The 27,216-nt window shown below is 41.5% G+C and overlaps 1 protein-coding gene across 1 annotated transcript in view; it reads right to left on the bottom strand.

The window, feature by feature from the left end:
• Nucleotides 1-27,216, bottom strand: part of LOC124594430 (pickpocket protein 28-like) — a 141,712-nt gene that overhangs the window by 54,399 nt on the left and 60,097 nt on the right. Inside the window, exons 3-5 of the mRNA XM_047132806.1 lie at nucleotides 24,989-25,097; nucleotides 14,369-14,523; nucleotides 1,441-1,654 (exon numbers count right to left, since the gene is read on the bottom strand). Of these exons, the coding sequence (XP_046988762.1) occupies nucleotides 1,441-1,654; nucleotides 14,369-14,523; nucleotides 24,989-25,097 (478 nt within the window). The remainder of the gene's footprint in view (nucleotides 1-1,440; nucleotides 1,655-14,368; nucleotides 14,524-24,988; nucleotides 25,098-27,216) is intronic.

The raw sequence follows: 27,216 nt of genomic DNA, 5'->3' as shown, positions 1-27,216 counted from the left end.
CACAGGGGAGTGTTATGAGACCACTGCTTTTCACAATATATATAAAACACCTAGTAGATAGTATCAGAAGTTCCATGGGGCTTTTCGCTGATGATGCTGTAGTATACAGAGAAGTTGCAGTATTAGAAAATTGGAGCGAAATGCAGGAAGATCTGCAGCGGATAGGAACTTGGTGCGGGGAGTGGTTCAAATGGTTCAAATGGCTCTGAGCACTATGGGACTTAACTTCTGACGTCATCAGTCCCCTAGAGCTTAGAACTACTTAAACCTAACTAACCTAATGACATCACACACATCCATGCCCGAAGCAGGATTCGAACCTGCGATCGTAGCGGTCGCACGGTTCCAGACTGTAGTGCCTAGAACCGCTCGGCCGGCGCGGGACTTGGCAACTGACCCTTAATATAGACAACTGTAATGTATTGCGAATACATAGAAAGAAGGATCCTTTATTGTATGATTATGTGATAGCGGAACAAACACTGGTAGCAGTTACTTCTGTAAAATATCTGGGAGTATGCGTACGGAACGATTTGAAGAGGAATGATCATATAAAATTAATTGTTGGTTAGGCGGGTGCCAGGTTGAGAGTCATTGGGAGAGGCCTTAGAAAATGTAGTCCATCAATAAAGGAGGTGGCTTACAAAACACTCATTCGACCTATACTTGAGTATTGCTCACCAGTGTGGGATCTGTACCAGGTCGGGAGATAGAGAAGATCCAAAGAAGAGCGGCGCGTTTCGTCACAGGGTGCATCGCTGTCTAGTTTTCGAGACGGTGCGTTTCTGGATGAGGTATCGAATATATCGCTTGCCCCTGCTTATACCTCCCGAGGAGCTCACGAATGTAAAATTAGAAAGATTCGAGCGCGCACGGAGGTTTTCCAGCAGTCGTTCTTCCGGCGAACCATACGCGACTGGAACAGGAAAGGGAGGTGACGACGGTGGCACGTAAAGTGCCCTCGACCATACGCCGTTGGGTGGCTTGCGGAGTATAAATGTAGATGTAGATGTGCGGTGAAACTGCGATGCAGCATCACCCATTTATATATGGGCTGCCAAAGTGTTTACAGTTCTGAATACGAATATTAATTTGTAACAGTTTGCATAACTCCTTCATGGTGCGTCGATTTTTTTGTCTCGGAGTGTATTTTACGATGATGGTCAAGTGGTATACATCCATTAAGCTATAAAATCTGACAGATCATGACAAAATAATGGAAATTATTTGCAGGAAACTAAATCTTAAAGCAGCTTTTTGGAGGTATAAATATATTTTTTTCCCAACCGGAAAAATGGTGGCACTACACGTTAAGGTAAGTGCCTGAATACGTGTCGTCGCAACTCTTCTCTTCCATTTTGGCGCGAGAAGGTATCAACGCGACACGGCAACAACTTCTGTGAGTAAGATTAATTTGGCGTTGGGGACTGTGAGAGTTACCTTGAAGCCCTGTATAGGTCCCTTGCAGATGTAGTCGATGTTCCGACTGTAGACGCCCATTACGACGTGCAAGCCGTTGATGGGTCCGGGACCCAGCGAGCGCACGGGATGCGTGACCAGGCCCGAACCGTTTTTGAAGCCAAGCTCGGCGTTCCAATCAGACGGCCTCCTCTTCAGATCTTCGTTGCCATCGTTACGCCTCATCAGGCTCGCCCTGCATAACACGCCAGTCGCCATTTAGCATTAATATTTCGTAAGTGTCCTGGCATATCTTGGCATGTCATACACTAACGATAATGAAAGGAAGTATGATTCATGTAATGAAAGGAAAACGTATTAAGTGTGTGTGTTTCTGCCGTTAATGTTCCTACGATCACCAGTATTTTAATTCAGTTGAATGATACAGTCTATTACTCTCACTGTCATCAAGTTCAATTGGACGGGTTGGAATGTGTCTCTCTTAACTATAGTCCGATAAAATTACTTGCTAGTTGACGTCTGCCACTTGCCGCGACAGTGTTGTCACATCGGCTGCCGCTCGGTTAATGGCGACACGGAAACACAGTGGGTCACTTCGTAGGTACTGAAGTGGTGTTACAAGCAACGTGGAACAAAGACGGAGGCGGCTGTCATCAGGTTATGACGGGAACGTCAAATTCTCTGTCGACAGGTTATTTTAAGTAATCAATGACTGAACTGTGGCAGACGACGTTTATCGTAAACCTGAATTTACACTCATGTCCTAACGTAACCACAACCTCGTGATCTCGTGATGTGCAATGTATCAGGTCAACAATGTGCGGCAGAATTGTTAACCACACTCGCTTTGTTACCTGTGCTTAAAGCTTACCTCTACGAGTGAAGTCAAGAGAGAAAGATTTCAGTTTCAGAACTAAAAGCGAACTGTAATTTCTCTTATTAACAGAATCTTCCGTCAGTTCTTGGTAGAACAACATTATAATAAATGCAAAGCACCAGTTTGCTTTTGTTCTACAATAATACTTTTATTGCTAACCGGTTTTCGGCTTACAAGGCCATCTTCAGACATTTACTGAGTATTATCACCAAAGAAGTTAAATGTTAGCAGACAACATTGGAAGAGAAGTAACACATCTAGACTGAACTAGATACATACAGTAAGTAACATCTTCGCAATGAAATAGTAAAAACTGAACAGTACACAAATAACAATGGAGTTGACAGGAAAACCTTTAGCACAAAATAGGCATAGCATGGTTTTCCTGTCAACTCCATTGTTATTTGTGTACTGTTCAGTTTTTACTATTTCATTGCAAAGATGTTACTTACTGTATGTATCTACTTCAGTCTATATGTGTTACTTCTCTTCCAGTGTTGTCTGCTAACATTTAACTTCTTTGGTGATAATACTCAGTAAATGTCTGAAGATGGCCTTGTAAGCCGAAAACCGGTTAGCAATAAAAGTAATATTGTAGAACAAAAGCAAACTGGTGCTTTTCATTTATTGTAATTTCTCTCTTTCGTTGGTTACCTGAAACTATCCTCGCGGTAGGTAAACGAGCTGACGCAATATTAACCGATGAATAGTGTTGGCTGGCACTTAGCCCCGGCTATAGGCAACGCAGGCAGATTCCAAAAAAAAAAAAAAAAAAAAAAAAAAAAAGTAATAGCATATAAAAAGTCAATACAGTTATGAAAGTTCTGCTCAAAAAGATGAATAATAAAGAATACATTTAAAGCAATTAACTGAATTAAAATAGTAATCAAAGTCATTTTGATAAAAGCTTAAAAACAGGAAAATTTTCAATAGCTGACGAGATTCCACCCCACGAGCTTCTACATGTCAGGTTTTAACTTACGCTGCACAATCACTTCTCGAGACATCATTTAATTTATTCCTCTACAGAACTAGCTGCAAATTTGATTGCTGCCTACAAAAAGTTTGGCATCATGCAATGTCTTATGAAGCTTATCTACTGTAGGTCGATATGTTTGATCATACTAATTGAGTACGTGGCATCGAATCGCCTCTTGTACGAAAGGATCCGTTAGTGTTTGGCTAAGGACCAGACCGAGGACTCGGGACCCAAACACACCAAAAAAGAAAACTGGACAAGGAATTGAAAGTGAACTGACCATATGTTGCAGAAATTTAACAACGACGAACTGTTCCTGTGTGACATTGAGCTCTCTGATTGGAGGAAACCGTCTCCAACGCATGATGTGCCAACTAGCAAGGAATTTTAAATAGTCTATAGTCTACATATAAGGTTATTCTCTCAGGAGTTTTCTGATACAAGATACAACGTTTTATTCGGGATCTCGAAAAAATAGTTACGTTATTAATGTTTTGTTGATTTGACGGTATATACTATGAGAGAGTATACATTATGACCACCTGCTTTAAACTGTGCTGGTTCACGTTTGGAACGCCATATAGCAGCGATGCTGCATACCATGGATTTACCAAGGTTGCAACTTCCCCTTTGAATGTAAAGAAAGGCTGTGCTGGTAAACTTCTACGTTATTTGATACAGAAACAGCTGAGTAAATCTGAATGTACTGATACAGTTTTCTCTTTACTTATTCTGATCATTTATAAACTGACACACAATATTTTAGCACAATGCAATCTAACTTTTAATAATCCCTACAAAAGAATAGCCCTGACTAACAATAACCTTTACTCATCATGAATCACTTACCTCACAAAAATCTTCGTTACTCGAATTACTGCAATACAGAGAGCGCCAATACTGCCAGCTAAATAAAAGATTGTAACTACTGAAGGCACTAACTAATGATAGGCATATAGTTAGCAAATGAAAGTGTTTGATAAGAAACAATGTATTTACATCTCAAAACTCTGGCATCTCTCTCCCCACATCCCCCACTGCTGGCGGCTCACCTCCAACTGCCCAACACTACTGGCTGTTTACATCCAACTGCCCAACACTAGAGTAACGAATAATCTAACAATGAATCCAACCAGCCACAGACTGCGCACAGCGCAGTCAGCGATTTTAATACAGAGCGCTACGTTTCGTCACCAGCATAAAAACCTAAACAGGCTACTTACAAGGTTTACAGAAGCGTGTAGCGCCAGATGTGTACGCCACGTCTCGCTATCCCGGTAAACTGCAGGCTGGGGGTTCGTGGACCCGAAGCTGGTGCCTGATACCATCCCAGATACGTTCCACGGGCTTCAGTCCAGCTGAATTAGATGGCCAATAGATCAACATCCCTGCCATACTCTTCAAACCACTCTAGCAAAAGTTTCGCCTTCTGACATGGACATTTATCGTGCTGGACCATGCCATTACTCTCAAGTATTATGGTATGCAAGTGGTACGAAATAATTTTCACCTTTGTCATGGCTGTCATATTATTAGTACCATATTACGCACAGAAGCCCATGTCAACGTTCCCCTGTGGCTATGGAACAGTGCATGTCTTGAGCAGCTGTTCACCTGAAAGATGCTGTATCCTGGTATGGGCACTAACCTGGTGTAACAAGAAATGTGTTTCATCCGACCAGGAGACTCGTTTTCACTGATCCGCAGTCTAACCTTGATGATCCAGTGACCACTGCAATATTAATCCACTCTTTCGTTGGGACAACAGGGGAATCTATAGCGGTTGTATGATGTGTAGCCCCATGTTCAACAGTGAATGCTGGGTGACGGCCTCCGAAACCAATGTGTCTCCACAGGGCTCGTACTAGGTCGACAGATTTGCCTCAGATCGCCTCCCATGCAACTTTACAGACAAGGTGTGTTTCCGACCTCCACATTCTGGGATAAAGTGAGGACCTTCAACACATTATCACCTACTAGTAGCTTCACTGTCCACATCTGTACACAGATCTCACGACAGTTGCAGTTAAACAGCTGAGTACCTTCACAGTTTCTCAGATGCTCATTCCTAGGCATGGGGACGTACCATGTGCCATTTGTCAAAGTCCCTAATTCGCTTTTTTTTACGGATTTCCCAATTTGAGGCCTGTACACATGAACAGACAGAGGGCCTGACGTAGGATGGTAGCCTTTAGAGGACAAGGCCATTGATTCAGGGGCATGCTGCTTTCTTCGGCATCGTGAAACCCTCACGGACCATCGATCCACTCATATCTCCGCAGCGGTGCTTGAAGATGGCTGTGCGTCGGATACGACTGACCAACCTGGTAGGAATTGGGCAGCAACTGGTGTTGTGGTGCCAAGTAATACTAAGAAGTCAGCGTCGGCGGCAGCAGACTCGGATGGTAGGTTGGCGAGGCTGTGGCTCCAAGGCCCGTGAACGACTTAGTTCTGGCAGCATGTACAGCCTGGTCTTGAACCCATGCCTGCTGCTGGCAGTGTCCACTCGTCTCGCTGCCCAGTGTAACTCTGGCGATGTGGTGGTGCAGTTGGTTTCTAGCAATGAGAAGTAACCAACTGCCTCAAAATCCAGACTTATTACATGTCTCTGGCACGCATTTATTGCAGTTAAACCCGGCACCTAGTCACAAGAGACTTGTCTTGGTGTAGTTCAAATGGTTCAAATGGCTCTGAGCACTATGGGACTCAACTGCTGAGGTCATTAATCCCCTAGAACTTAGAACTAGTTAAACCTAACTAACCTAAGGACAACACAAACATCCACGCCCGAGGCAGGATTCGAACCTGCGACCGTAGCGGTCTTGCGGTTCCAGACTGCAGCGCCTTTAACCGCACGGCCACTTCGGCCGGCTCTTGGTGTAGTGACATCCCCTGCTTCCTGCACGGTTACTACTGTGGAGTACAGTTTACAACTGCACTTGGCTATGCGTGCCTCATAATCCTCTGAGTGTTGCTTTTGTGATCCACATGTCACTACACTGGTGGGTACCAACTCACTGTTGCTACAGTGGCCTTCTCATTACTTCTTATTGTTTTTGTCGAGGACATAACTTTTGCTCCAAGACCTGGCAGCAGACAACATATATTTTTCTTAAAGTACTGCATGCCCACAACGCCACCAGGTGGCAATATGTCTTTCAGCGGAAAGCGATCCTAATATTTTGGCCAAAACTGTGCTGCAACTATCTGTACTGATTTGGTGGAAGTCAGAAGCAACAATTCGTCATCTACATCTACGTGATTACTCTGCTTTCACAATAAAGTGCCTGGCAGAGGGTTCAATGAACCACCTTCATACTGTCTCTCTACCATTCCACTCTCGAACGGCACACGGGAAAAACGAGCACTTAAATTTTTCTGTGCGAGCCCTGATTTCTCTTATTTTATCTTGATGATCATTTCTCGCTATGAAGGTGGGTGCCAACAATATGTTTTCTCAATCGGAGGAGAAAACTGGTGACTGAAATTTCATGAGAACATCCCGTCGCTACGAAAAACGCATATGTTTTAATGATTGCCACTCCAATTCACGTATCATGTCTGTGACATCATCTCCCTTATTTCGCGATAATACAAAATGAGCTGCCCTTCTTTGTACTTCTTCGATGTCATCCGTCAGTCCCACCTGATGCGGATCCTACACCGCACAGCAATACTCGAGAATAGGGCGGACACGCGTAGTGTAAGCAGTCTCTTTGGTAGACCTCTTGCACCTTCTAAGTGTTCTGCCAATGAATCACAGTCCTTGGTTTGCTCTACCCACAATATTATATATGTGATCTTTCCAATTTGTAATTGTAATCCCATAGTATTTAGTTGAATTTACAGCCCTCAGATTTGTGTGACTTACCGCGTAATCGAAATTTAGCTGATTTCTTTTAGTACTCATGTGAATAACATCACACGTTTCTTTATTCAGGGTCAATTGCCACTTTTCGCACCACACAAATATTTTACCTAAATCATTTTGCAAGTCGGTTTGATCATCTGATGACTTTACAAGACGGTAAATGACAGCATCATCTGCAAACAATCTAAGACAGCTACTCAGACTGTCTCCTATGTCGTTTATATAGATCAGGAACAATAGTGGGCCTATAACACCTCCTTGGGGAAGGCCGCATATTACTTCTGTTTTACTCGATGTCTTTCCGTCTATTACTACGAACTGTGACCTTTCTGACAGGAAATCACGAATCCAGTCGCGTAACTGAGGCGATACTCCGTAGGCACGCAGTTTGGTTAGAAGACGCTTGTGAGGAACGGTGTCGAAAGCCTTCTGGAAATCTAAAAATATGGATTCAATTTGACACCCCCTGTCGATAGCACTTATTACTTCATGACTATAAAGAGCTAGTGTGTTTCACAAGAACGATATTTTCTGAATCCGTCCTGACTATATGTCAATAAATCATTTTCTTGGAGGTACTTCATAATCTTCGAATACAGTATATGTTCTAAAACCCTACTGCAAATCGACGTTAGTGATATAGGCATGTAATTCAGCGGATTACTCATGCTTTCCTTTTTGGGTATTGGTGTGACTTGAGCAATTTTCCAGTCTTTAGATACGGATCTTTCTGTGAGCGAGTGGTTGTATATAACTGCTAAATATGGAGCTATTTTATCAGCATACTCTGAGAGAAACCTGACTGGTATACAATCAGGACAGGAGGCGTTGCCTTTATTAAGTGATTTAAGCTGCTTCGTTATTCAGAGGATATATACTCGTATGTTTCTCATCGTGGCAGTTGTTCTTGATTGGAATTCAGGAATATTTACTTCGTCTTCTTTGGTGAAGGAGTTTCGGAAAACCCTGTTTAATAACTCTGCTTTAGTGGCACTGTCATCAGTGACTTCACCGTTGTTATCGCGCAGTGAAGGTATTAATTGCGTCTTGCCACTGGTGGGCTTTATGTATGACCAGAATCTCTTTGGGGTTTCTGGCAGATTTCGAGACAGACTTTCGTTGTGGAAATTATTAAAACCACCTCGCATTGAAGTTCACGCCATATTTCGAACTTCTATAAAACTTTGCCAACCTTGGGGATTTTGCGTTCTTTTAAATTTGGCATGATTTTTTCGTTGCTTCGGCAACAACGACCTGACCCGTTTTGTGTACCATGGGGGATCAGTACCATTACTTATTAATTTATGTGGTATATATCTCTCAATTGCTGTTGACACTATCTCTTCGAAGACATTCCACAACTTTTCTACATTTACATAATCACATCGGAAGGAGTGGAGACTGTCTCTTAAAAAGACGATAAGAGCATTTTTATCAGCTTTTTTAAATAGATATACTTTTCGTTTCTTTTTGATGGTTGTAGGTGTTACGATATTTAGCCTAGCAGCAACTGCCTTGTGGTCGCTAATCGCTGTATTCGTCACAACACTCACTATTTGCCCAGGATTATTTGTTGCTAAAATGTCAAGTATGCTTTCGCAACCATTTACGCTTCGAGTGGGCACATGAACTAATTGTTCAAAATAATTTTCTGAGAAAGCATTAAGTACAATTTCGGATGATGTTTAATGCCAGCCGCCGGCTTTAAACGTATAATTTTTCCATCATATCGAGGATAGACTGAAGTCACCACCGACTATAATTGTATGAGCGGGGTACTTATTTGAAATGAGTTTCAAGTTTTCTTTGAACTGTTCAGCAACTATGTCTTCTGAGTCGGGGGGTCGGTAAAACGATCCAATTAATAGTTTACTCCGATTGTCAGGTATAACCTCTACCTATACTATTTCGCATGAACTATCTACTTCAATTTTGCTACAAGGCAAACTACCTGTAACAGCAAGAAATACTCCACCACCAACTGTATTTAATCTATCCTAGGTCGCTTGAAAAAATTTCGGCTGAACTTATTTCCGGCTTTAGCCAGCTCTCTGTACCTACAACTATTTTAATCAAAAGTATCGAGACATCTATCCAGACCATCACACAGGAATTCCAAACTGCATCAGGATCCATTGAACTTACTATGACAGATAGGCGGAGGTGAGAAAACTTGGATTTCATTGTCGAGTGGCTGCTCATAAGCCACAAATCGCGCCGGTGAATGCCAAACGACGCCTCGCTTGGTGTAAGGAGCGTAAACATTGGACGATTGAACAGTGGAAAAACGTTGTGTGGAGTGACGAATCACGGTACACAATGAGGCAATCCGATGGCTGGGCGTGAGTATGGGGAATGCCCAGGGAACGTCTTCTGCCAGCGTGTGTAGGGACAACAGTAAAATTCGGAGGCCGTGGTATTATGGTGTGGTCGTGTTTTGCATGGAGAGGGCTTGCAACACTTGTTGTTTTGAGTGGCACTATCACAGCACAGGCCTACACTGATGTTTTAAGAACTTTCTTGCTTCCTACTCTTGAGAGCAATGTGGGGATGGCAATTGCATCTTTCAACACGATAGAGCACCTGTTCATGATGCACGACTTGTGGCAGAGTGGTTACACGACAATAACATCCCTGTAATGCACTGGCCTGCACAAAGTCCTTACTTGAGTCCTATAGAACACCTTTGGAATGTTTTGGAGCGCCGACGTTGTGCCGTGCCTCACCAACCGATACCGATACCTTTCCTTTGTGCAGCACTCCGAGAGGGATGTGCTGCCATTCCCCAAGGAATGTTCCAGCACCTGACTGAACGTATGCCTGCGAGAGTGGAAGCTGTCATCAAGGCTAAGGGTGGGCCAATACCATACCGAATTCTAGAATTACCGATGGAGGGTGCCACGAACTTGTAAGTCATTTTCTGCCAGGTGTCCGGATGCTTTTGGTCACATAGTGTGTTACACATCCGTGTCCGGACTGGCGTAATTTTACGTGATACCACGTACTTATACGTTTGTCACTATTACAGCGCCATCCATCACAAAACGATAAAACTGGTCCAACTAAAACATTCATGTTTCTTTACGTACTACACGAATATGTAATTAAAAATGGGGGTATGTTACTATAAAAATACAGCGACCAGCCACTTTTTTTAATGCGTGTTATTTAAGCCAATATGCATTTCGGGTTTGCACCCATATTCAGTTGGGAAATTACATGTATCTTCAGTTTCTACAGTGCTACAATATCGACAGCAGTTTGGATGCGGCAGCTGCCCTGTGCAAAAGCAACGATTCCAATCATTTACTTCAATTCCACACTATCAGTTGTTCATTTTACTTACATTCTCCTCTCCTTGTTTTTTCATGGCTTTTGTGCTTTTTTGTAACAGCACAAACACTTTTTGTCACGTATTTTACACAGGCGCACTGCGTTATGCGCCATGTTGTTGACTGACATTTTTTTATATTTTTTACATACAAGCAGTTTATCTATGGACAGAGTTATATTTTACGAAAGTTTTTGTGGTTCTAGCTAAGCTACTGTTTACTAAACATTGACTTGGGTGATAGAAGTATTCTAATTACGATGTATACCAAGTTCTTTTTGTTACTTAGGCAGTATTGAAGATAATAAACTAACATAACACATTTATACAAAGCAGTAATTCATACATTTACAATATAACAAAGATGGAATAAATATTTTTATGTTGTATGTTATTACATGCATTTGTTGGTTTTATATTAGATTATGTTATTTCTTGATTGTGCTTAGTAAGCGGTTTGATAGGTAGAGTGTGGAAGGTTTTTTAGAAATATTCGGTTTGGTAACTCTGTTTGGACGTTAAGTATGTCAGAAGGGGATGCATGTTTATGTGAATAAATTTCGATTTCTTCTAGGAGTTTCATTCTTTTTCCTTTGTTGGCTAGGTGGAGAACTTGTAGGTTATGGGATATGTCTGTTACTTATTGTTCTTCTTCTACCATATGTTGGGCAAATGTGGATTTATTTAAATTTTTTAAACGAAGACGAAAACGAATGTTGAAGTTTCTACCTGTTTGGCCTACGTATGGTTTTGGACATAATTTGCAGTTAAGTTTGTATGTTCCTGATTGATTGTACGGTTTGGTATTATTTTTAATGTTATGGATAGCTTTGTCCCTTATTTTGTTATTTGTATACTAGCTGATTCTGATATCTGTTCCTCGGAACATTGCTCTTGAAATAGTACTGTTCGCTTATAGTGCAGATGCACACGTCAACTAATGGATGTACATAACAGAACAAGTTTGAAAATGGAGCTGAAAATCAATCATAGGTAATGTACAATGTATAATGAATACTTTAAGACACACACACACACACACACACACACACACACACACACACACACACACACACACAAGAAAAGAAAGAAAATAAAAAAGACGTAACACGATAGAGTTATCCAAATGTGACGGAAATCGGTAGATATGTTGTACACATGTAGACAAACAAATGACTACAATTTCAGGAGAAAGAGGTTCCCAAATTGAGCAAGTTAATAACGCGTACGTCCATTTCTGGCCCTTAGGCAAACAGCTCTTCGGCTTGGCACTGATTGTCACAATTGTTGGGTGTCCTCCTGAGGGATATCGTGCAGGCATTAAGATTAGCAGCAGAAACTATCGCAGCGTGCGGGAGATAAAACAAACATCGCACTAATTTGGGACCGCTACATAAAATGGGCAGGTAACATTCCGATTTAAAAATCATTTTATTTGTAACAGGAAACAAACTAACGCTGTCTGTCACCACTGGGCGTCGCATGAAAGACGTGATGAGCAGTATTTATTTGGGCTGAGTCCAGCTACACATTGCAAAACCAAAATTGCAAATACCTGTCTAACGTCTGACAAAAGTACCTGACTGCTCTTAAGAGGGATACCCTGTATACGTACGCAGAGGATGATTTGAACATATTTTATAAATTAAAGTACGCCACCGCGACTTTTTGTCTGTATGTGAAGGCTACTTTCTGGAATTACTTTACGGATTACTAATAGACTGAGTCACCAGTAAGTTTTGTGTAAATAACTACGTATTATATACAAATAGGGCAGCCGCAGTTACTTAATGCGATTCATGCGAAGCCACTACGGTTGGCTAGTATACATGGTGATCCACTGATCGTGACCGGGCCAAAATATCTCACGAATTAAGCGTCAAACGAGAAAACTACAAAGAACGAAACTTGTCTAGCTTGAAGGGGGAAACCAGATGGCGCTACGGATGGCCCGCTAACTGGCGCTGCCATAGGTCAAACGGGTATCAACTGCGTTTTTTTAAATAGGAACCCCCATTTTTTATTACATATTCGTGTAGTACGTAAATAAATATGAATGTTTTAGTTGGACCACTTTTTTCGCTTTGTGATAGATGGCGCTGTAATAGTCACAAACATATGGCTCACAATTTTTGATGAACAGTTGGTAACAGGCAGGTTTTTTAAATTAAAATACAGAACGTAGGTACGTTTGAACATTTTATTTCGGTTGTTCCAATGTGATACATGTACCTTTGTGAACTTATTTCTGAGAACGCATGCTGTTACAGCGTGATTACCTGTAAATACAACATTAATGCAATAAATGCTCATAATGATGTCCCTCAACCTCAATGCATTTGGCAATACATGTAACGACATTCCTCTCAACAGTGACTAGCTCGCCTTCCGTAATGTTCGCACATGCATTGACAATGCGCTGACGCATGTTGTCAAGCGTTGTCGGTGGTTCATGATAGCAAACATCCTTCAACTTCCCTACAGAAAGAAATCCGGGGACGTTAGATCCGGTGAACGTGCGGGCCATGGTATGGTGCTTCGACGACCAATCCACCTGTCGTGAAATACGCTATTCAATACCGCTTCAACCGCATTCGAGCTATGTGCCGGACATCGATCATGTTGGAAGTACATCGCCATTCTGTCATGCAGTGAAACATCTTGTAGTAACATCGGTAGAACATTTCATAGGAAATCAACATACATTACACCATTTAGATTGCTATCGATAAAATGGGGGCCAATTATCCTTCCTCCCATAATGCCGCACCATACCTTAACCCGCCAAGGTCGCTGATGTTCCACTTCTAGCAGCCATCGTAGATTTTCCGTTGCCCAATAGTGCATATTATGCCGGATTACGATACCGCTGTTGGTGAATGGCGCTTCGTCGCTAAATAGAACGCATGCATAAAATCTGTCATCGTCCTGTAATTTCTCTTGTGCCCAGTGGCAAAACTGTACACGACGTTCAAAGTCGTCGCCATGCAATCCCTGGTGCATAGAAATATGGTACGGGTGCAATGGATGTTGATGTGGCATTGTCAACACCGACGTTTTTGATATTCCCGACTCTCGTGCAATTTGCGGATTAGCAGCGACAGCAGCTAAAACACCAATTTGGGCATCGTCATATGCTGCAGGTCGTGGCTGAACACTTCCTGTTTCCTTAAATAACGTAACTATCCGGCGAACGGTACGGACACATGGATGATGTCGTCCAGGATACCGAGCAGCATCCATAGCACAAGCCCGTTGGGCATTTTGATCACAGTAGCCACACATCAACATATATCGACCTTTTCCGCAATTGGTAAACGGTCCATCTTAACACGGGTAATGTATCACGAAGCAAATACCGTCCGCACTGTCGGAATGTTACGTGATACCACGTACTTATACGTTTGCGACAATTACAGCGCCATCTGTCACAAAGCGAAAAAAGTGGTCCAACTATAACATTCATATTTCTTTACTTAATACACGAATATGTAATAAAAATGGGTGTTCCTATTTAAAAAGAAACGCAGTTGATATCAGTTTGACCTATGGCAACGCCATCTAGCGGGCCATCCATAGCGCCATCTGGTTTCCCCCTTCAAGCTAGAGGAGTTTCGTTCTTTGTAGTTTTTTCGTTTGATGCTTATTTCGTGAGATATTTGGCCCGGTCACTGTCAATGGACCAACCTATATATATATAAGCAGTTACTCAGGGAATGTATAAATTACCAAATTTAGATTATTTGTTTCATAGTACATTCAATTGCGTGAATTACGTAATTAGGACATTATAGCCACATTCAGTTAATATCTTTCATACTTATTTCTAAGCAAAATATGATTTAACTGCCTATGATATGACTGTAGCTAACGTAATGTGTCAGTACTCACACTTCTTTGGAATATATGTCTTCTGGATCGAGCATGTTGAACGTAAAACACAGGCCATCTTCCGTCATCTGCGGGCGGAATATTTCGGATGGGTCATACGAATACTGGTTTCGCCAAGCGTAAAAGTAGATGGTTTCGTCCATGTCTGGAGCCACCTGATGAAGATAGACGTGTAACTGAGAACAAAATAGTTCTTAAAAAAAGCAAAAAAATTAAAATTCACATGTGACTGGTTAAAATGAAGGCCTGCATGTTGTCCTGCAGAATTTCAACTGTTATGGAACGAAATAGCAAGTCGTAATCATTTAAGCTAGTACATCAGTGTAAGCTCTTTCAATCAAATTATTTAAGGAATGATTAAACTGGAAGGAGGTTACACGGGAAGTGACTGCGTAGGCTTTTTCGATTAAATAATTCTTGGGAGCCTTCACTGGTTTAATTTTGGGATCTGGCAGCAAACTACGAAGGTTTAGGTACGATGCTTGCGATGTTTTCAGGCTCTCATAACGTTGCGAGTCGACTGTGTGTGCAAATGTTAAATGCTTCGTAGTAATCAATTGCTATTGTTGTGGTTGTTATTATTCTGGATGACATGCGCTAATTTTCTCCTGATCCATCTGGGTAGTAAAGACAGCGTAATTTATTATCCCCGTCAATAACAAGACCTTCTACCCCTCCAACAGCGATAACAATACTCTTGCTACTACAGGAGATGTTTCTTTTGCACTATCTCGCTAGCAGTCTAAGATTATCAAAGAGTTTGTTTCACTGTTAATGGCTTTGTGGTTCGATGCTCTTCACGTTCCACAGTTTTCCATATTTCAATTGTAAGCGCAGGTTATCGTGCACGTCAGCTGCCAGTCGGGAAAGCCTTTTCGATGATGATGTTTGGTTTGGTTTATAGGGCGCTCAGCTGCGTGGTCATCAGCCGCTGTACACATTCCCAATCTGAACACAGTAAAATCTCGCTACTTTTCACGAATGATGATGGAATGATGAGGACAACACAAACACCCCTCCCCGGGCAGAGAAAATCCCCAACCCGGCCGGAAATCGAACCAGGGGCCCCGTGATCCAGTGGTAGCAACGCTAGCCGCTAGACCATGAGCTGCGGACAAAAACTAAGTCGTGGTGGGTTTCGAACCAGGGACCGAAAACATTTTGATACTAATCATAGACGCTGCCCCATTTTTTGTTGTTGATCTTACTTTGTTCTATATTGTTCGTGGTGGACGTCCGATGACACTCGTTCAGGTTGTTCGTTGATCCGATCACTCAGTTTTTTATTACAGAGGGAAGCTAAACCCTCTGACCGAACACTCTGAGCTACCGAGCTCGTCGTCGTCGACGGGACGTAAAGTTTTTCTCCCGGGAGCAGCTGTGCAGCCAGGATGTAGTGTTACCTCTCTGGAGTTTCGAACGTAGAAGAGACGTATTGTCCTGTTGATGTCGTGAGTCAGACGTTGAGGCGTTTCACAGTAGCTCGCTAGACGAGAAAGTCGAGAGACGAGGTCAGAGTCCTGTTCAGCATTGTGCCTTATGAAGTCTGCTTTTTCTGCTTGATTTCACGTCTTTTTCTATTTGCAATACATAGCAAATACGGAAAAGGTGTGGAGAATCCACCCAAAATCCCCCGCCAGCTCACTCTGGTAGGAGACCAAAGTTTCGCAGTCCCGGTCAAGTATCCATCTACAGGCTACTCCTTAATTCACATATTAAACTGCTTCGCAGAGGTACATCAGAAATATCTTCAGACTATTTATCGACTGTTCCACTTTCTAACAGCTCTTGCGAGAAATGAACGCTTAAATCTTTCGGCGCAAACTCTGATTATTGTTTTTTTTATTACGACTCCGCCTGTGTAGGTGAGCATTTGTAGGGAGAAGTTCTGAATTTCGTCAAAACGCAACGAAGAACCGCCTTTGTTTTAATAATCGCCACCATTACTCGCATATCGTACCGTGACACTCTCTTCTCTATTTCACTAGAATACAAAACGAGTTGCCTTTCTTTGAATTTTGTCATTGTCCTCCGTCAGCCCTCTCTAGCGAGTATTCCATACCGGACTGCGGTACTCCACAAGAGGACAGTCAAACATAGTATAGGCAATCTCTTTGGCAAATTTGCTGCATTTTCTAACAGTAAATGTTCTTCCAAAACATCGTAGCCTTTGCTTCGCTTTCCCTAGAACATTATCTATGTGATCGTTCCAATTTGCGTTGTTCATTATTGCAATGCCTAGGTTCTTAGCTGAATAGACAACAGTTAAATTAGTGTGACTTACTGTGAAACCGAAATTTAACGGAATTATTTAGTGCTCTTGTGAAGGAGTGAATACTTCTCATTATTTAGAGTCAATTGCCACTTTTAGGAATATGCAGATGCCATGTGGAAATCATTGTGTAGCTCCTACAGATTTTCTGACATTTCCGCTACACTGTAAACGACACCAGCTTCTGCAAATATTTGATGCTCAGATCGTCTCCTAAGTCGTTTATGTGCGAGTAGAGTGAGAACAGCAGAGGATCTCCTGGTGTCCCTTCTGTTTCACTCGATGACTTCCCATCAGTTACTACGAACTTCTGGCAGAAAACACGAATGAAGTCGCACAGCAGAGACGAAACCTGCAAACATGTAATGTGATTGGAGGCCACATGAGAGGAACTGTGTCAAAAGCCCTCTGGAAAGCTAGAATCAACTTGAGGTCCCCAGTCGATAGAAATTAATACTTCGTGTGAATGAAAAACCGAGCATGTTTCACAAGAACGAATCCATGCCAATAGATAGTTTTCTTAGATATATATCGTAGTGCTTTAACACAATACACGTTCCAAAATCCGCAAATCTCCAAATCGATGTCAGCGATATGGGTCAGCGGGTTACTTTTATTACAGTAATTATGTCTTAGTGTGACTTCTACAGCTTTCGAGCCTTTAAGTGCGGATCTTTCGGTGAAGTGAGCGATCATATATGACTGGTAAACAGGGCGCTTTCTCTTCAGGACTGATACACAATCGGGAGCGGAAAACTTTCCTCCCTACATCAATGGTATGTACATGTACCAGCAGTTGTTCCTGAATCAGATTCTGGAATCCTGCTCCCTTTCGTCTGTTACACTGGATATTCGGCTCGTAAATGTGAGATTATCACGAAGAATTCGTGGTTTAGAATATGGATTTCGATCCAGCGTAGTCTGAGGGATTGAAATACAGCAGCGTGACAGTAGATCGTTTTCTTGGATGTATTTTGTATTGCTTGCCAAACTACATGTTCCAGAATCGGCAAATCTCCAAATCGATGTCAGCGATATGTATTACAGTAAATATGGCTTGGTGTGACTTCTAGGGGGGTTGAGAGTAGGGGGGGGGGGGGGGGTAGGGTTACCCGTGGCCTAGCGGTAACGTCTTTGATTAATGGTCAAAGCGTTCTCGTTCCCGAGTTCAAAATCATCAGCAATGACGGCCGAGAACTCCCGACGTAAGAAATCACACCCATTCAGCTAACAGCCTTGTCAAAGAGGGCGAAGGAGAGGACAGAAGTCTAGAGCACTTTGTTGCCTTGGGGTGGAAAGTTTCCCCTAAAGGCGGAAAAATAAGCAATGATCAACGGCATGAGGATGCAGAAGGCAATGGAAACCATTGCATCAAAGACATGTAATGTCTATCTACAGAATATGTGTCCTTTAATTGAAAGAAGTATCATGATGATCTCTCCAGTGGTAAGAGATTCCAGACCAATCCCTCATTCGCACCTTCGAGAGCGAACTGCCAAGGGGAAGGTGACCAGGAGAGAAAGGTTGAATAACAAACTGCTGGCTTTGTTATTAGAGCAATTTTCTTTGTCTGACATCTCACGATACACGCTGACGATGTGGCCCTGTGCTCTTGCTGTTGCTTTCGTCTGGCGCTTTTTTCACTTCGGATGACTTTGCGCCCCCAGTCAGTCAGCCCCTGGGGTTAATGAATTACGGAACAGCAAACCATCCACCAAATCTACGCTGGACAGCAACAATCCGCAAGCAGTTATACCACCCAAAACCATCTCCTCGCTAAGGAGTTACGGAAGCCACACAAGTTGGTACACTCACCGCTCGTCGTGCTATGCAGAGATAAGCAATGGTACAGGAATTACCCGAGAAAAAGGACACCTTGAGTAATGAGTAGTGCTCATGATACGTTTGCCTCTTCCCTTACCAATGTGACCACTGGTATAGAACTTTTAAGTGTTACAGGGTTTAGGTTAGCATCTCACTATTGTAGATCAGAAATGGAGAAAGGAGGAGTTGCCACATTCATCAGGAACTGTCATAAATTTAAGAACATAGACATTCATAAATTTTGCCTAGAACAGCATATGGAAGCATGTGCAACAGAATTAGATTTTCACAAAAAATCTTTCATAATATTAAGTGTATATCGAGCACCTGCAGGTAACTTTAATCTGTTTGTAAACCACCTTGAAGCTGTACTGGCCCATTTAACAACCAAAAACAAAGAAATAGTGGTTGCTGGTGATTTCAATGTAGATTTCCTTAAAGACTCTCCCAATAAGAACCTATTTGAGTTAGTAACACTATCATTCAACTTAATTCCCACAGTAAAGTTCCCCACTAGGATAACCACTTGCTCACAAACAGCCATTGATAATATCTTTATAGAAAAGTCAAATGAACAAAATTATATTACAAAACCAATAGTCAATGGCCTCTCAGACCATGACATGCAGTTCCTTCTGTTAAATGTTAATACTGAACAGGATATAAAATCTGTTAAATCTGAGCTCAAGAGGGTAATCAGTAAGCCAAAAATTGATTATTTTAGGACACTCCTCAGAGACATTCACTGGACTGATGTTTACAGTGCTCATGGCATGAATGAAAAATATAACATTTTTGCTAATAAAGTGCTTACCTTATTTGAACACTGCTTTCCCCCAAAACTTACCAAGGTTAGAGCAAAGTCTACAAAGAAGCCATGGATTACTCGAGGAATAGGGGTATCTTGTAAAACAAAAAGAAAACTGTATCTGTCAATCCGAAACATTTCCAATGTTGATGCTATAGCACATTATAAGAAATACTGCAAAATATTAAAGACTGTAATACGGATGTCAAAGCAAATATATTACAAGGAAAAGATAGTCATACCAGATAACAAAATAAAGACAATATGGGATATAGTGAAGGAGGAGACCGGTAGAACCAGACATGAAGAGGAACAAATAGCATTAAGAGTAAATGATGCATTGGTGACAGATGTGTATAGTGTTGCAGAACTTTTTAACAAACATTTTATAACTGTTACTGAAAAGATGGGGTTGTCAGGTTCGGTAGATGCTGCTATGGATTACCTTAGACCAGACATTTCAAGTAACTTCCATAATATGAATTTGACCCTCACTACCCCAACAGAAATAATGTCCATCATAAAATCTTTAAAATCAAAAACATCTAGTGGGTATGATGAAATATCAACAAAGTTAATTAAAGAATGTGATTCTGAGCTAAGTAACATATTAAGCTATCTGTGTAACCAGTCGTTTATCAGTGGAATATTTCCCGAATGGCTGAAATATGCTGAAGTTAAGCCACTGTTTAAGAAGGGAGATAAAGAAATAGCATCAAATTTCCGTCCAATTTCACTGTTGCCAGCATTCTCAAAAATTTTCGAAAAAGTAATGTACAGTCGTCTTTATAACCATCTTATCTCAAATAACATACTGTCAAAGTCACAGTTTGGATTTCTAAAAGGTTCTGATATTGAGAAGGCTATCTACACTTGCAGTGAAAATGTACTTAATTCATTAGACAAAAAATTGCAGGCAACTGGTATATTTTGTGATCTGTCAAAGGCATTTGACTGTGTAAATCACAATATCCTTTTAAGTAAACTAGAATATTATAGTGTAACAGGAAATGCTGCAAAATGGTTCAAATCTTATATCTCTGGCAGGAAACAAAGGGTGTTATTAGGAAGGAGACATGTATCAAGCTATCAGGCATCATCCAACTGGGAACTAATTACATGTGGGGTCCCACAAGGTTCCATTTTGGGGCCCTTACTTTTTCTTGTGTATATCAATGACCTTTCATCAGTAACATTACCAGATGCCAAGTTTGTTTTGTTTGCTGATGATACAAACATTGCAATAAATAGCAAATCAAGTGTAGTCTTAGAAAGATCAGCCAATAAAATATTTGTAGACATTAATCACTGGTTCCTAGCCAATTCTTTGTCATTAAACTTTGAAAAAACACACTACATGCAGTTCAGAACTTGTAAGGGGTGTCCCAAGAGTATATGTCTAACATATGATGACAAGAAGATAGAAGAAGTGGACGGTGTTAAATTCTTGGGATTACAGCTTGATAATAAATTCAACTGGGAGGAGCACACCACAGAACTGCTGAAGCGTCTCAACAAATCTCTGTTTGCAATGCGAATTTTGTCAGACATAGGGGATATAAAAATGAAAAAGCTGGCATACTATGCTTACTTTCATTCCATAATGTCATATGGGATTATTTTCTGGGGTAATTCATCAAGCCAAGCTAAAGTTTTCCGGGCACAAAAACGTGCAGTAAGAATTATATGTGGTGTGAACTCAAGAACATCCTGCAGAAGCCTGTTTAGGGAACTAGGGATACTAACTACAGCTTCCCAATATATTTATTCCTTAATGAAATTTGTCATTAAAAATATATCACTTTTTCAAACCAACAGCTCAATTCATGGAATCAATACTAGAAATAAGAATAATCTTCACAAGGATTTAAAGTCACTTAGTCTTGTACAAAAAGGTGTGCATTATTCAGGAACACACATTTTCAATAACTTGCCAGCAGCCATAAAAAGCTTAACAACCAATGAAATTCAGTTTAAGAGAAGCCTAAAGGATTTATTGGTGGCCAACTCCTTCTACTCCATTGATGAATTTCTGAGGAAAACCAACTGATTTGTATATAAGTACAACATAACTTCTGCACAATTTCAGTGCAGTAATGTGTTCACTGAAAATTTGTGTGTGTGTGTGTGTGTGTGTGTGTGTGTGTGTGTGTAAGTATAATCTAACTTCTGCACCATTTCAGTGCAGTAATGTGTTCATTGTAAATAAGTATTACAGTAGTTGTATTACATGTTTCTTACCTTATAAATAAATATAAAACTTTTTTATTTTAAATTCAGTGCAATAGTATTTGTAAAATGACTCTTAGTGTTCATTAAAAAATGACGATCATTCCACTTGGGACCTGTGGAATGGTACATTAGCTTATTTGTTTTAGTTTAAATATTTGTCATGTATTGTTGTTTTTCTGACATGTTCCACATCCTGGAGGACCTCCTCACCACGGATCAATTGGAATGAAAGTAAATCTAATCTAATCTAATCTTACTAGCGAAATATTTAGGAATGGAACTTACATCCCTTGGTTCGCCTTACCCCGCAGGAAATATACAGGGTGATTCTGTGGTGATGTTACAAATTTTCAGGGATGACGGAGAAGGGTAAACATATCTTTTTGAGGTAACGGACACTGGTCTGGCAATAACCGAGTCGGAAGATATAAACGAAAATCATTTTTGTGCGTCTGACTGTCTATTATATGTACCGACGCTGTTGTTGCTAAAATTGTAGGGTAGGGAAGTTTCAGAGGTATGGACCAAAACAGAAAAAGTGACTAATAAACATGGGCTCTGAAATGCATACTCTGAGGCCTATTGCTTATCTTCCATGCTGTGAAACACGTCTCTTCTACTGCAAGCTCTTTTCCTTCCATATTTTTGGAGAAGACGGTATGGACCAAACCAAGAAAAAATGTCCCATAAAGATGCACACTTTAAGAGCTACACTTTTTTGGTAGATGAGATGTGTTTCACAGTAGTGAAGATGGACAAGTGCTCCTAGCTCTTAAGGTACTTATTTCAGAGGGTATATTTACTACAATTTTTGCTTGGTTTGGTCCATACCAGCACCTCTGAACGCTGCCTATCCTATAGGCGTGACAAGAAGAGCCTGGCACATGTGTATCGCTGTCAGCGCTATCACAACGATTTTCGTTTATAACTTTCGACTCGGCGTTTCCAGACAATGGATCCCTACCTCAAATTGATATAGTACATTTAGCATCCCCTGAAAACCTGTAACATTATCACGGAATTATCCTGCATACAATCAGAAGGATCTGGCAAGGACTGCTACGTGTGTACCGTAGTCGGAAGTATGTGATATACAGAATGTAACAAAATGATACCGACGAACTGTGAAAGTTGGAGAGTGTCTTGGGCACCTATGTCCGGAAACATTAGCCAGTAAAGCTGCCAAGCGCCAACGCCCTTCGTTAGGCTATTCCTTTGGCAGCGAACGTGGGACGTTGGCAAACCGCAAGCTAAAGTGTTAAGACTTTAGAAGACGTCTAGCGCATGCAAGGCAGGCATGGAGATTGTACCGATCGCTAAGCGCAATGACGTCAGACTTTCAGCCTCACAGCTGCCAAGGCATGGTCTAGTGGCATTGGCTTCCGTATTTTCGACGCTCTGTAGCGTGGTTGAGTGGCGTTTCTACGAGGGGTATTCGTAAAGTTTTAATCACTGTCTTGGGAAAGAGCCATATTAATATGTAACTGGCCGTCTCCACTGGATCAGTGGGAAACACCAGGAAAATTAATTTATTCAAGTGCCAATTAAGACTTTATGACTAACCTTCATAGATACGGTGTCCATAACAAAAGTTACTTTTAAAACGGTGTAGAAAGAGAACCACTAATCAAAATGATGTCAAATTTGAACAACGCATTCTTGACACAGGGCGAAACGTTATAAAAAAGGAAAGGAAGTAACAAACATTTTATAAATAGACAGCGCTATAAGCGCCCTAACGTAAATGGGATCGGCTATAGACGATGGATGAATCGCAATACGTCGGCTATGGTTTGAGTTGAACATTACACTATCCGTACTGTTCAGTGTGGATAATGGTACAAGAGCGGCAGTCAATAGTTGTGGCACGGTTAGTTAGGTAAGCCCATCGACCACGACAAGGTCGTACCACATCGGATAAGAAAAATTGGTTTTTAATTGTCCTGAGGCCAAAAACCGCATAGAACGAAAAATGACATCGGTTTCAGTGCTGTCGGATGAACTGCTTTTCCTCTCTGCCACACTGTACTTCAGAAGAATCTATCATCTCGTATTTTGTCACCATTTCTTCCAGAACCTTGGCAGACATCAGATCAACGCGTTTTTTCATACCGCTGAGTGCCCGGAACTTCTGCAGGGCTACTGGCGCATAGTCACTGTTCTTGCAAAGGAGCTTTACCAGCAGCGCGCATCCTTGACAAAGATAGTCATGGTGGACATCCAGCATGCAAAGTGGGGAACACCTGTGTGCCGCGTATCTGTTGCTGAGCATATTCTGACACTTACAGCGCCATCTTTTGGTTTAATTTCTTTTCTTATGTTTCATAGCGTTTTCCCCTGAGTCAATAACATGCTGCTCAAATTTGACGACATTCTGAAGAGTGCTTCTCTCCGTAGGGCGTTTTGAAACTGGATTACCTGTGTTTGTTCCGCAAGTCTTCTTCTACAATATCTCGATGTTTTTTGGTATCGTTTTTATACTACAAGTATACCAAACTGAATCATTTCCTCTTGCAACAGTCTTAAAAATTTTATTGCAGTTTTGCCTATCAATCTCAAACAGTTAATGTGTGCTGTAGCATGATCGTATTCCAAGGTTTACGTTCAGAATGTAGTTAATATAATGTTTTGCAAGAAACAGCAAATCCTCAGTGACTTATCGTTTCATAACTTTGCTTTATCACTGACACATTCAAATGACCACCTCACGAACTAATAAAATCATTCCAATCTCCAACTACACAAGTCAAGAAATATATTGTCAACGGTACTGGTACGCGCCGCATCGAGTGACTTCAGGAGCTCCCGTATAGTTTTATACAACCAAAGTTGTAACATAATGCAGAGTAACTTCACAGACCCTATCCCCGCCTTCTGTCATTAGGTGTACTACTTGTATCAAATGTCAATGTGTGACCTGCTAGATTTGGAATGTACATAAACATTATTCATGAAGGAATAATCGGAAAAGCTACATATGTGAAAAAGCTACATTTTCATACAACTACGTAAGCAACGAGTGAAAGGGAAGATAAAAGTTACATCCTGTGCTAACACATAGCTTGATGTTCTCGAGTGTCTCCGAGAAGGACTGAGCCAGCGGACCTACCACCAAAACAGTCTTATAGACCCGCACTCAGCGAAATTACAGAGTCTCTTAATAACGTTATCCTACTATTTGCTGTTGAAAAAGTGTTGATGAGAAAGTTTGAAAAACCCTAAATCTGGTTCGAGCGCTACCACGTTACTAGGCGTTATCTACGTCGGCTAGAAGGTGCGTGGATTTATGAGAAAGGAATGAAAAGAAATTTGACACCTGCAAAGTAGTTTGTAACACATATTTGTGTTTATAGAAGATATTACGGTAATAATTGTATATTGTAAGTCGTGAAAGCTCATTGATTGCGCAGGTGGTAGTAGTAACCACAAAATCATACACCAAACGTGCAGTGAATAACGTTTATTGTAGATATAACTTACGTACCTGCCTGAGGAACTCCACTGTCTTTCTATCCGTTAAGTTTTCACCGAAGTCCAGCAGACCCTCCTCTGATTCATCACACACCAATGAGAGGTCATAGAACTTCTTTCGCCTGTAAAGGATAGCAGAGTGTTTGCATTGCGCATTCATGACGTATTTTCACTTTATATCTTGTGGTATATCTATCGTTAATGAATATGCAAATAGATTTTCCTTTGCTGTTCAATTTTGCAGAAATATTATCTCTGATGAGTCACAATTTTCATATGGGTAGATGTTCTTAACTGTTACAAATAGTATAGTTGAACCAATATACTAAATTAGAACTTAAGCTGCAAACCTCTCCACTTGCGTATCTGATTCCATCTTGTACTATAAGGGCATCGCATGCAGTACACATCTGTATACCAAAATCAGTGTGTGTCAATAGACTGTTCGTTGCTCAGTTTGTGCAATGAAATAAAAATGGGACCCACTGAGAGAAAACAAAACTTAATCCTTGGTGACTGTCAAAAGTAGGCTACTTGTTTTTGTATAGCTACAGTGTGTAAAAGCTGAATGGAGTGTGTAAGTCAAGCCTCGTGCAGATGGGATAAGTTCTAGCGAATGGAAAGACCTGTCATAACGGATGAAATAATGTCTGCATATAATCTTTTTACAAATTAATTTTGCTGCAGTATAAGTTGTGCACTCTTTGTAAGTGTCTCACTCCTAATAATTTATATGAAAAGGTATCTTCATGGGTGCCCCAAGGAAGGGTGACAGAATCACTGTTATTCTCTGTATACATAAATGATTTGGCGGACAGGATGGCCAGAATCTGTGTTGTTTGCTGATGATGATGTGGTGCATGGTAAGGTGTCGAAGTTGAGTGAGTGTAGGAGGATACAAGATGACATAGGCCAAATTTCTAACATCAAAGAGAGAGGTGTGAATAGGAGCTAGTGAGAAAGAAATAAGAGAATGACAGAGAGAGAGAGGTGAGAGGAGATGGACAAAGAGTGGGGTAGGAGGGGGAAGTATAAGAGGCAGGCGTAACATGGAGAGGGGTAGTGGGCAGATAGAAAAGTAAGATGTGGTAGGATGGCTCAAATGGCTCTGAGCACTATGGGACTCAACTGCTGAGGTTATTAGTCCCCTAGAACTTAGAACTAGTTAAACCTAACTAACCTAAGGACATCACAAACATCCATGCCCGAGGCAGGATTCGAACCTGCGACCGTAGCGGTCTTGCGGTTCCAGACTGCAGCGCCTTTAACCGCACGGCCACTTCGGCCGGCTGATGTGGTAGGAGGTGAGTGACAGAGAGAGGGAGGAATATGATGAATAGTGGAGGAGAAGATGAGAGATAGGGGGAGGAGTTGTTGGTGAGTGAGAGGAGGAGAAGAACAGAGGTGATGAGGAGGAGGAGCAGAAGGAGGAAGTCATAGAGAGAGAGAGAGAGAGAGAGAGAGAGAGAGACACTGAGCTGGGAGGATGAGATGTGTAGAGAGAGAGAGAGAGAGGGGGGGGGGAGGAAGAGATGGACAGATGCAGAACAGGAGATAATGTGAAGGGGATGGATGGAAAGGGGGGTAGGAACAAGGTAGAGGAGGAGATGTCCAGATAAAGGGGTACGAAGAGATCGATAGACGAATGGGGAAGAGTTTATCAATAAAGAGAGGAGGGCAAAAGAGGTGACCAAAGGGAGGGGGGATAGAGGGAAAAACAGAGAAATGCGAGCGGGACAGAGAGAGGGAGAGGGAGAGAGAGAAAGAGAGAGAGAGAGAGAGAGAGAGAGAGAGAGAGAGAGTAGAAATGAGAATAGAGAAGATGAGGAAGATATGTACAAAGAGTGAGGGAGGAAATGACAAGAGCTGGGGACATGATGGTGAGAGAGTGAAGGTAAGAGGGAATGGACAAAAAGAAAGAAAGACGAACAGAGAGTGGAAGGAGGAGAAGGTCCACAGAGAAAGGGAAAGATCAGAAGTACAGAGAGATGGGGCGAAGAGGGAACAAATAGAGAGAGTAGGGGGGTGGGGTGGAAAGAGAAGGAAGGTGGAAATAGAGAGAAGGCGAGGGATATTGTCAGAGAGGGTGGAGGACAGGGAGGTATAGGAAGCAGGTGAGATGGAGAGGGTGTCTCTGTCAGATTTGTTTGATGAGGAACACCAAGAATTACTCTCGTCTGAAAACCTTTTCATCTCAGAGTAGTAATTGCAACCGATGTCCACAATTAGTTGCTGGATGTA

This window comes from Schistocerca americana, chromosome 2 (assembly GCF_021461395.2).
Source record: "Schistocerca americana isolate TAMUIC-IGC-003095 chromosome 2, iqSchAmer2.1, whole genome shotgun sequence".
In the NCBI taxonomy this organism is placed as follows: Eukaryota; Metazoa; Arthropoda; class Insecta; order Orthoptera; family Acrididae; genus Schistocerca; species Schistocerca americana.
This window is presented reverse-complemented; position numbering and strand designations above follow the sequence as displayed.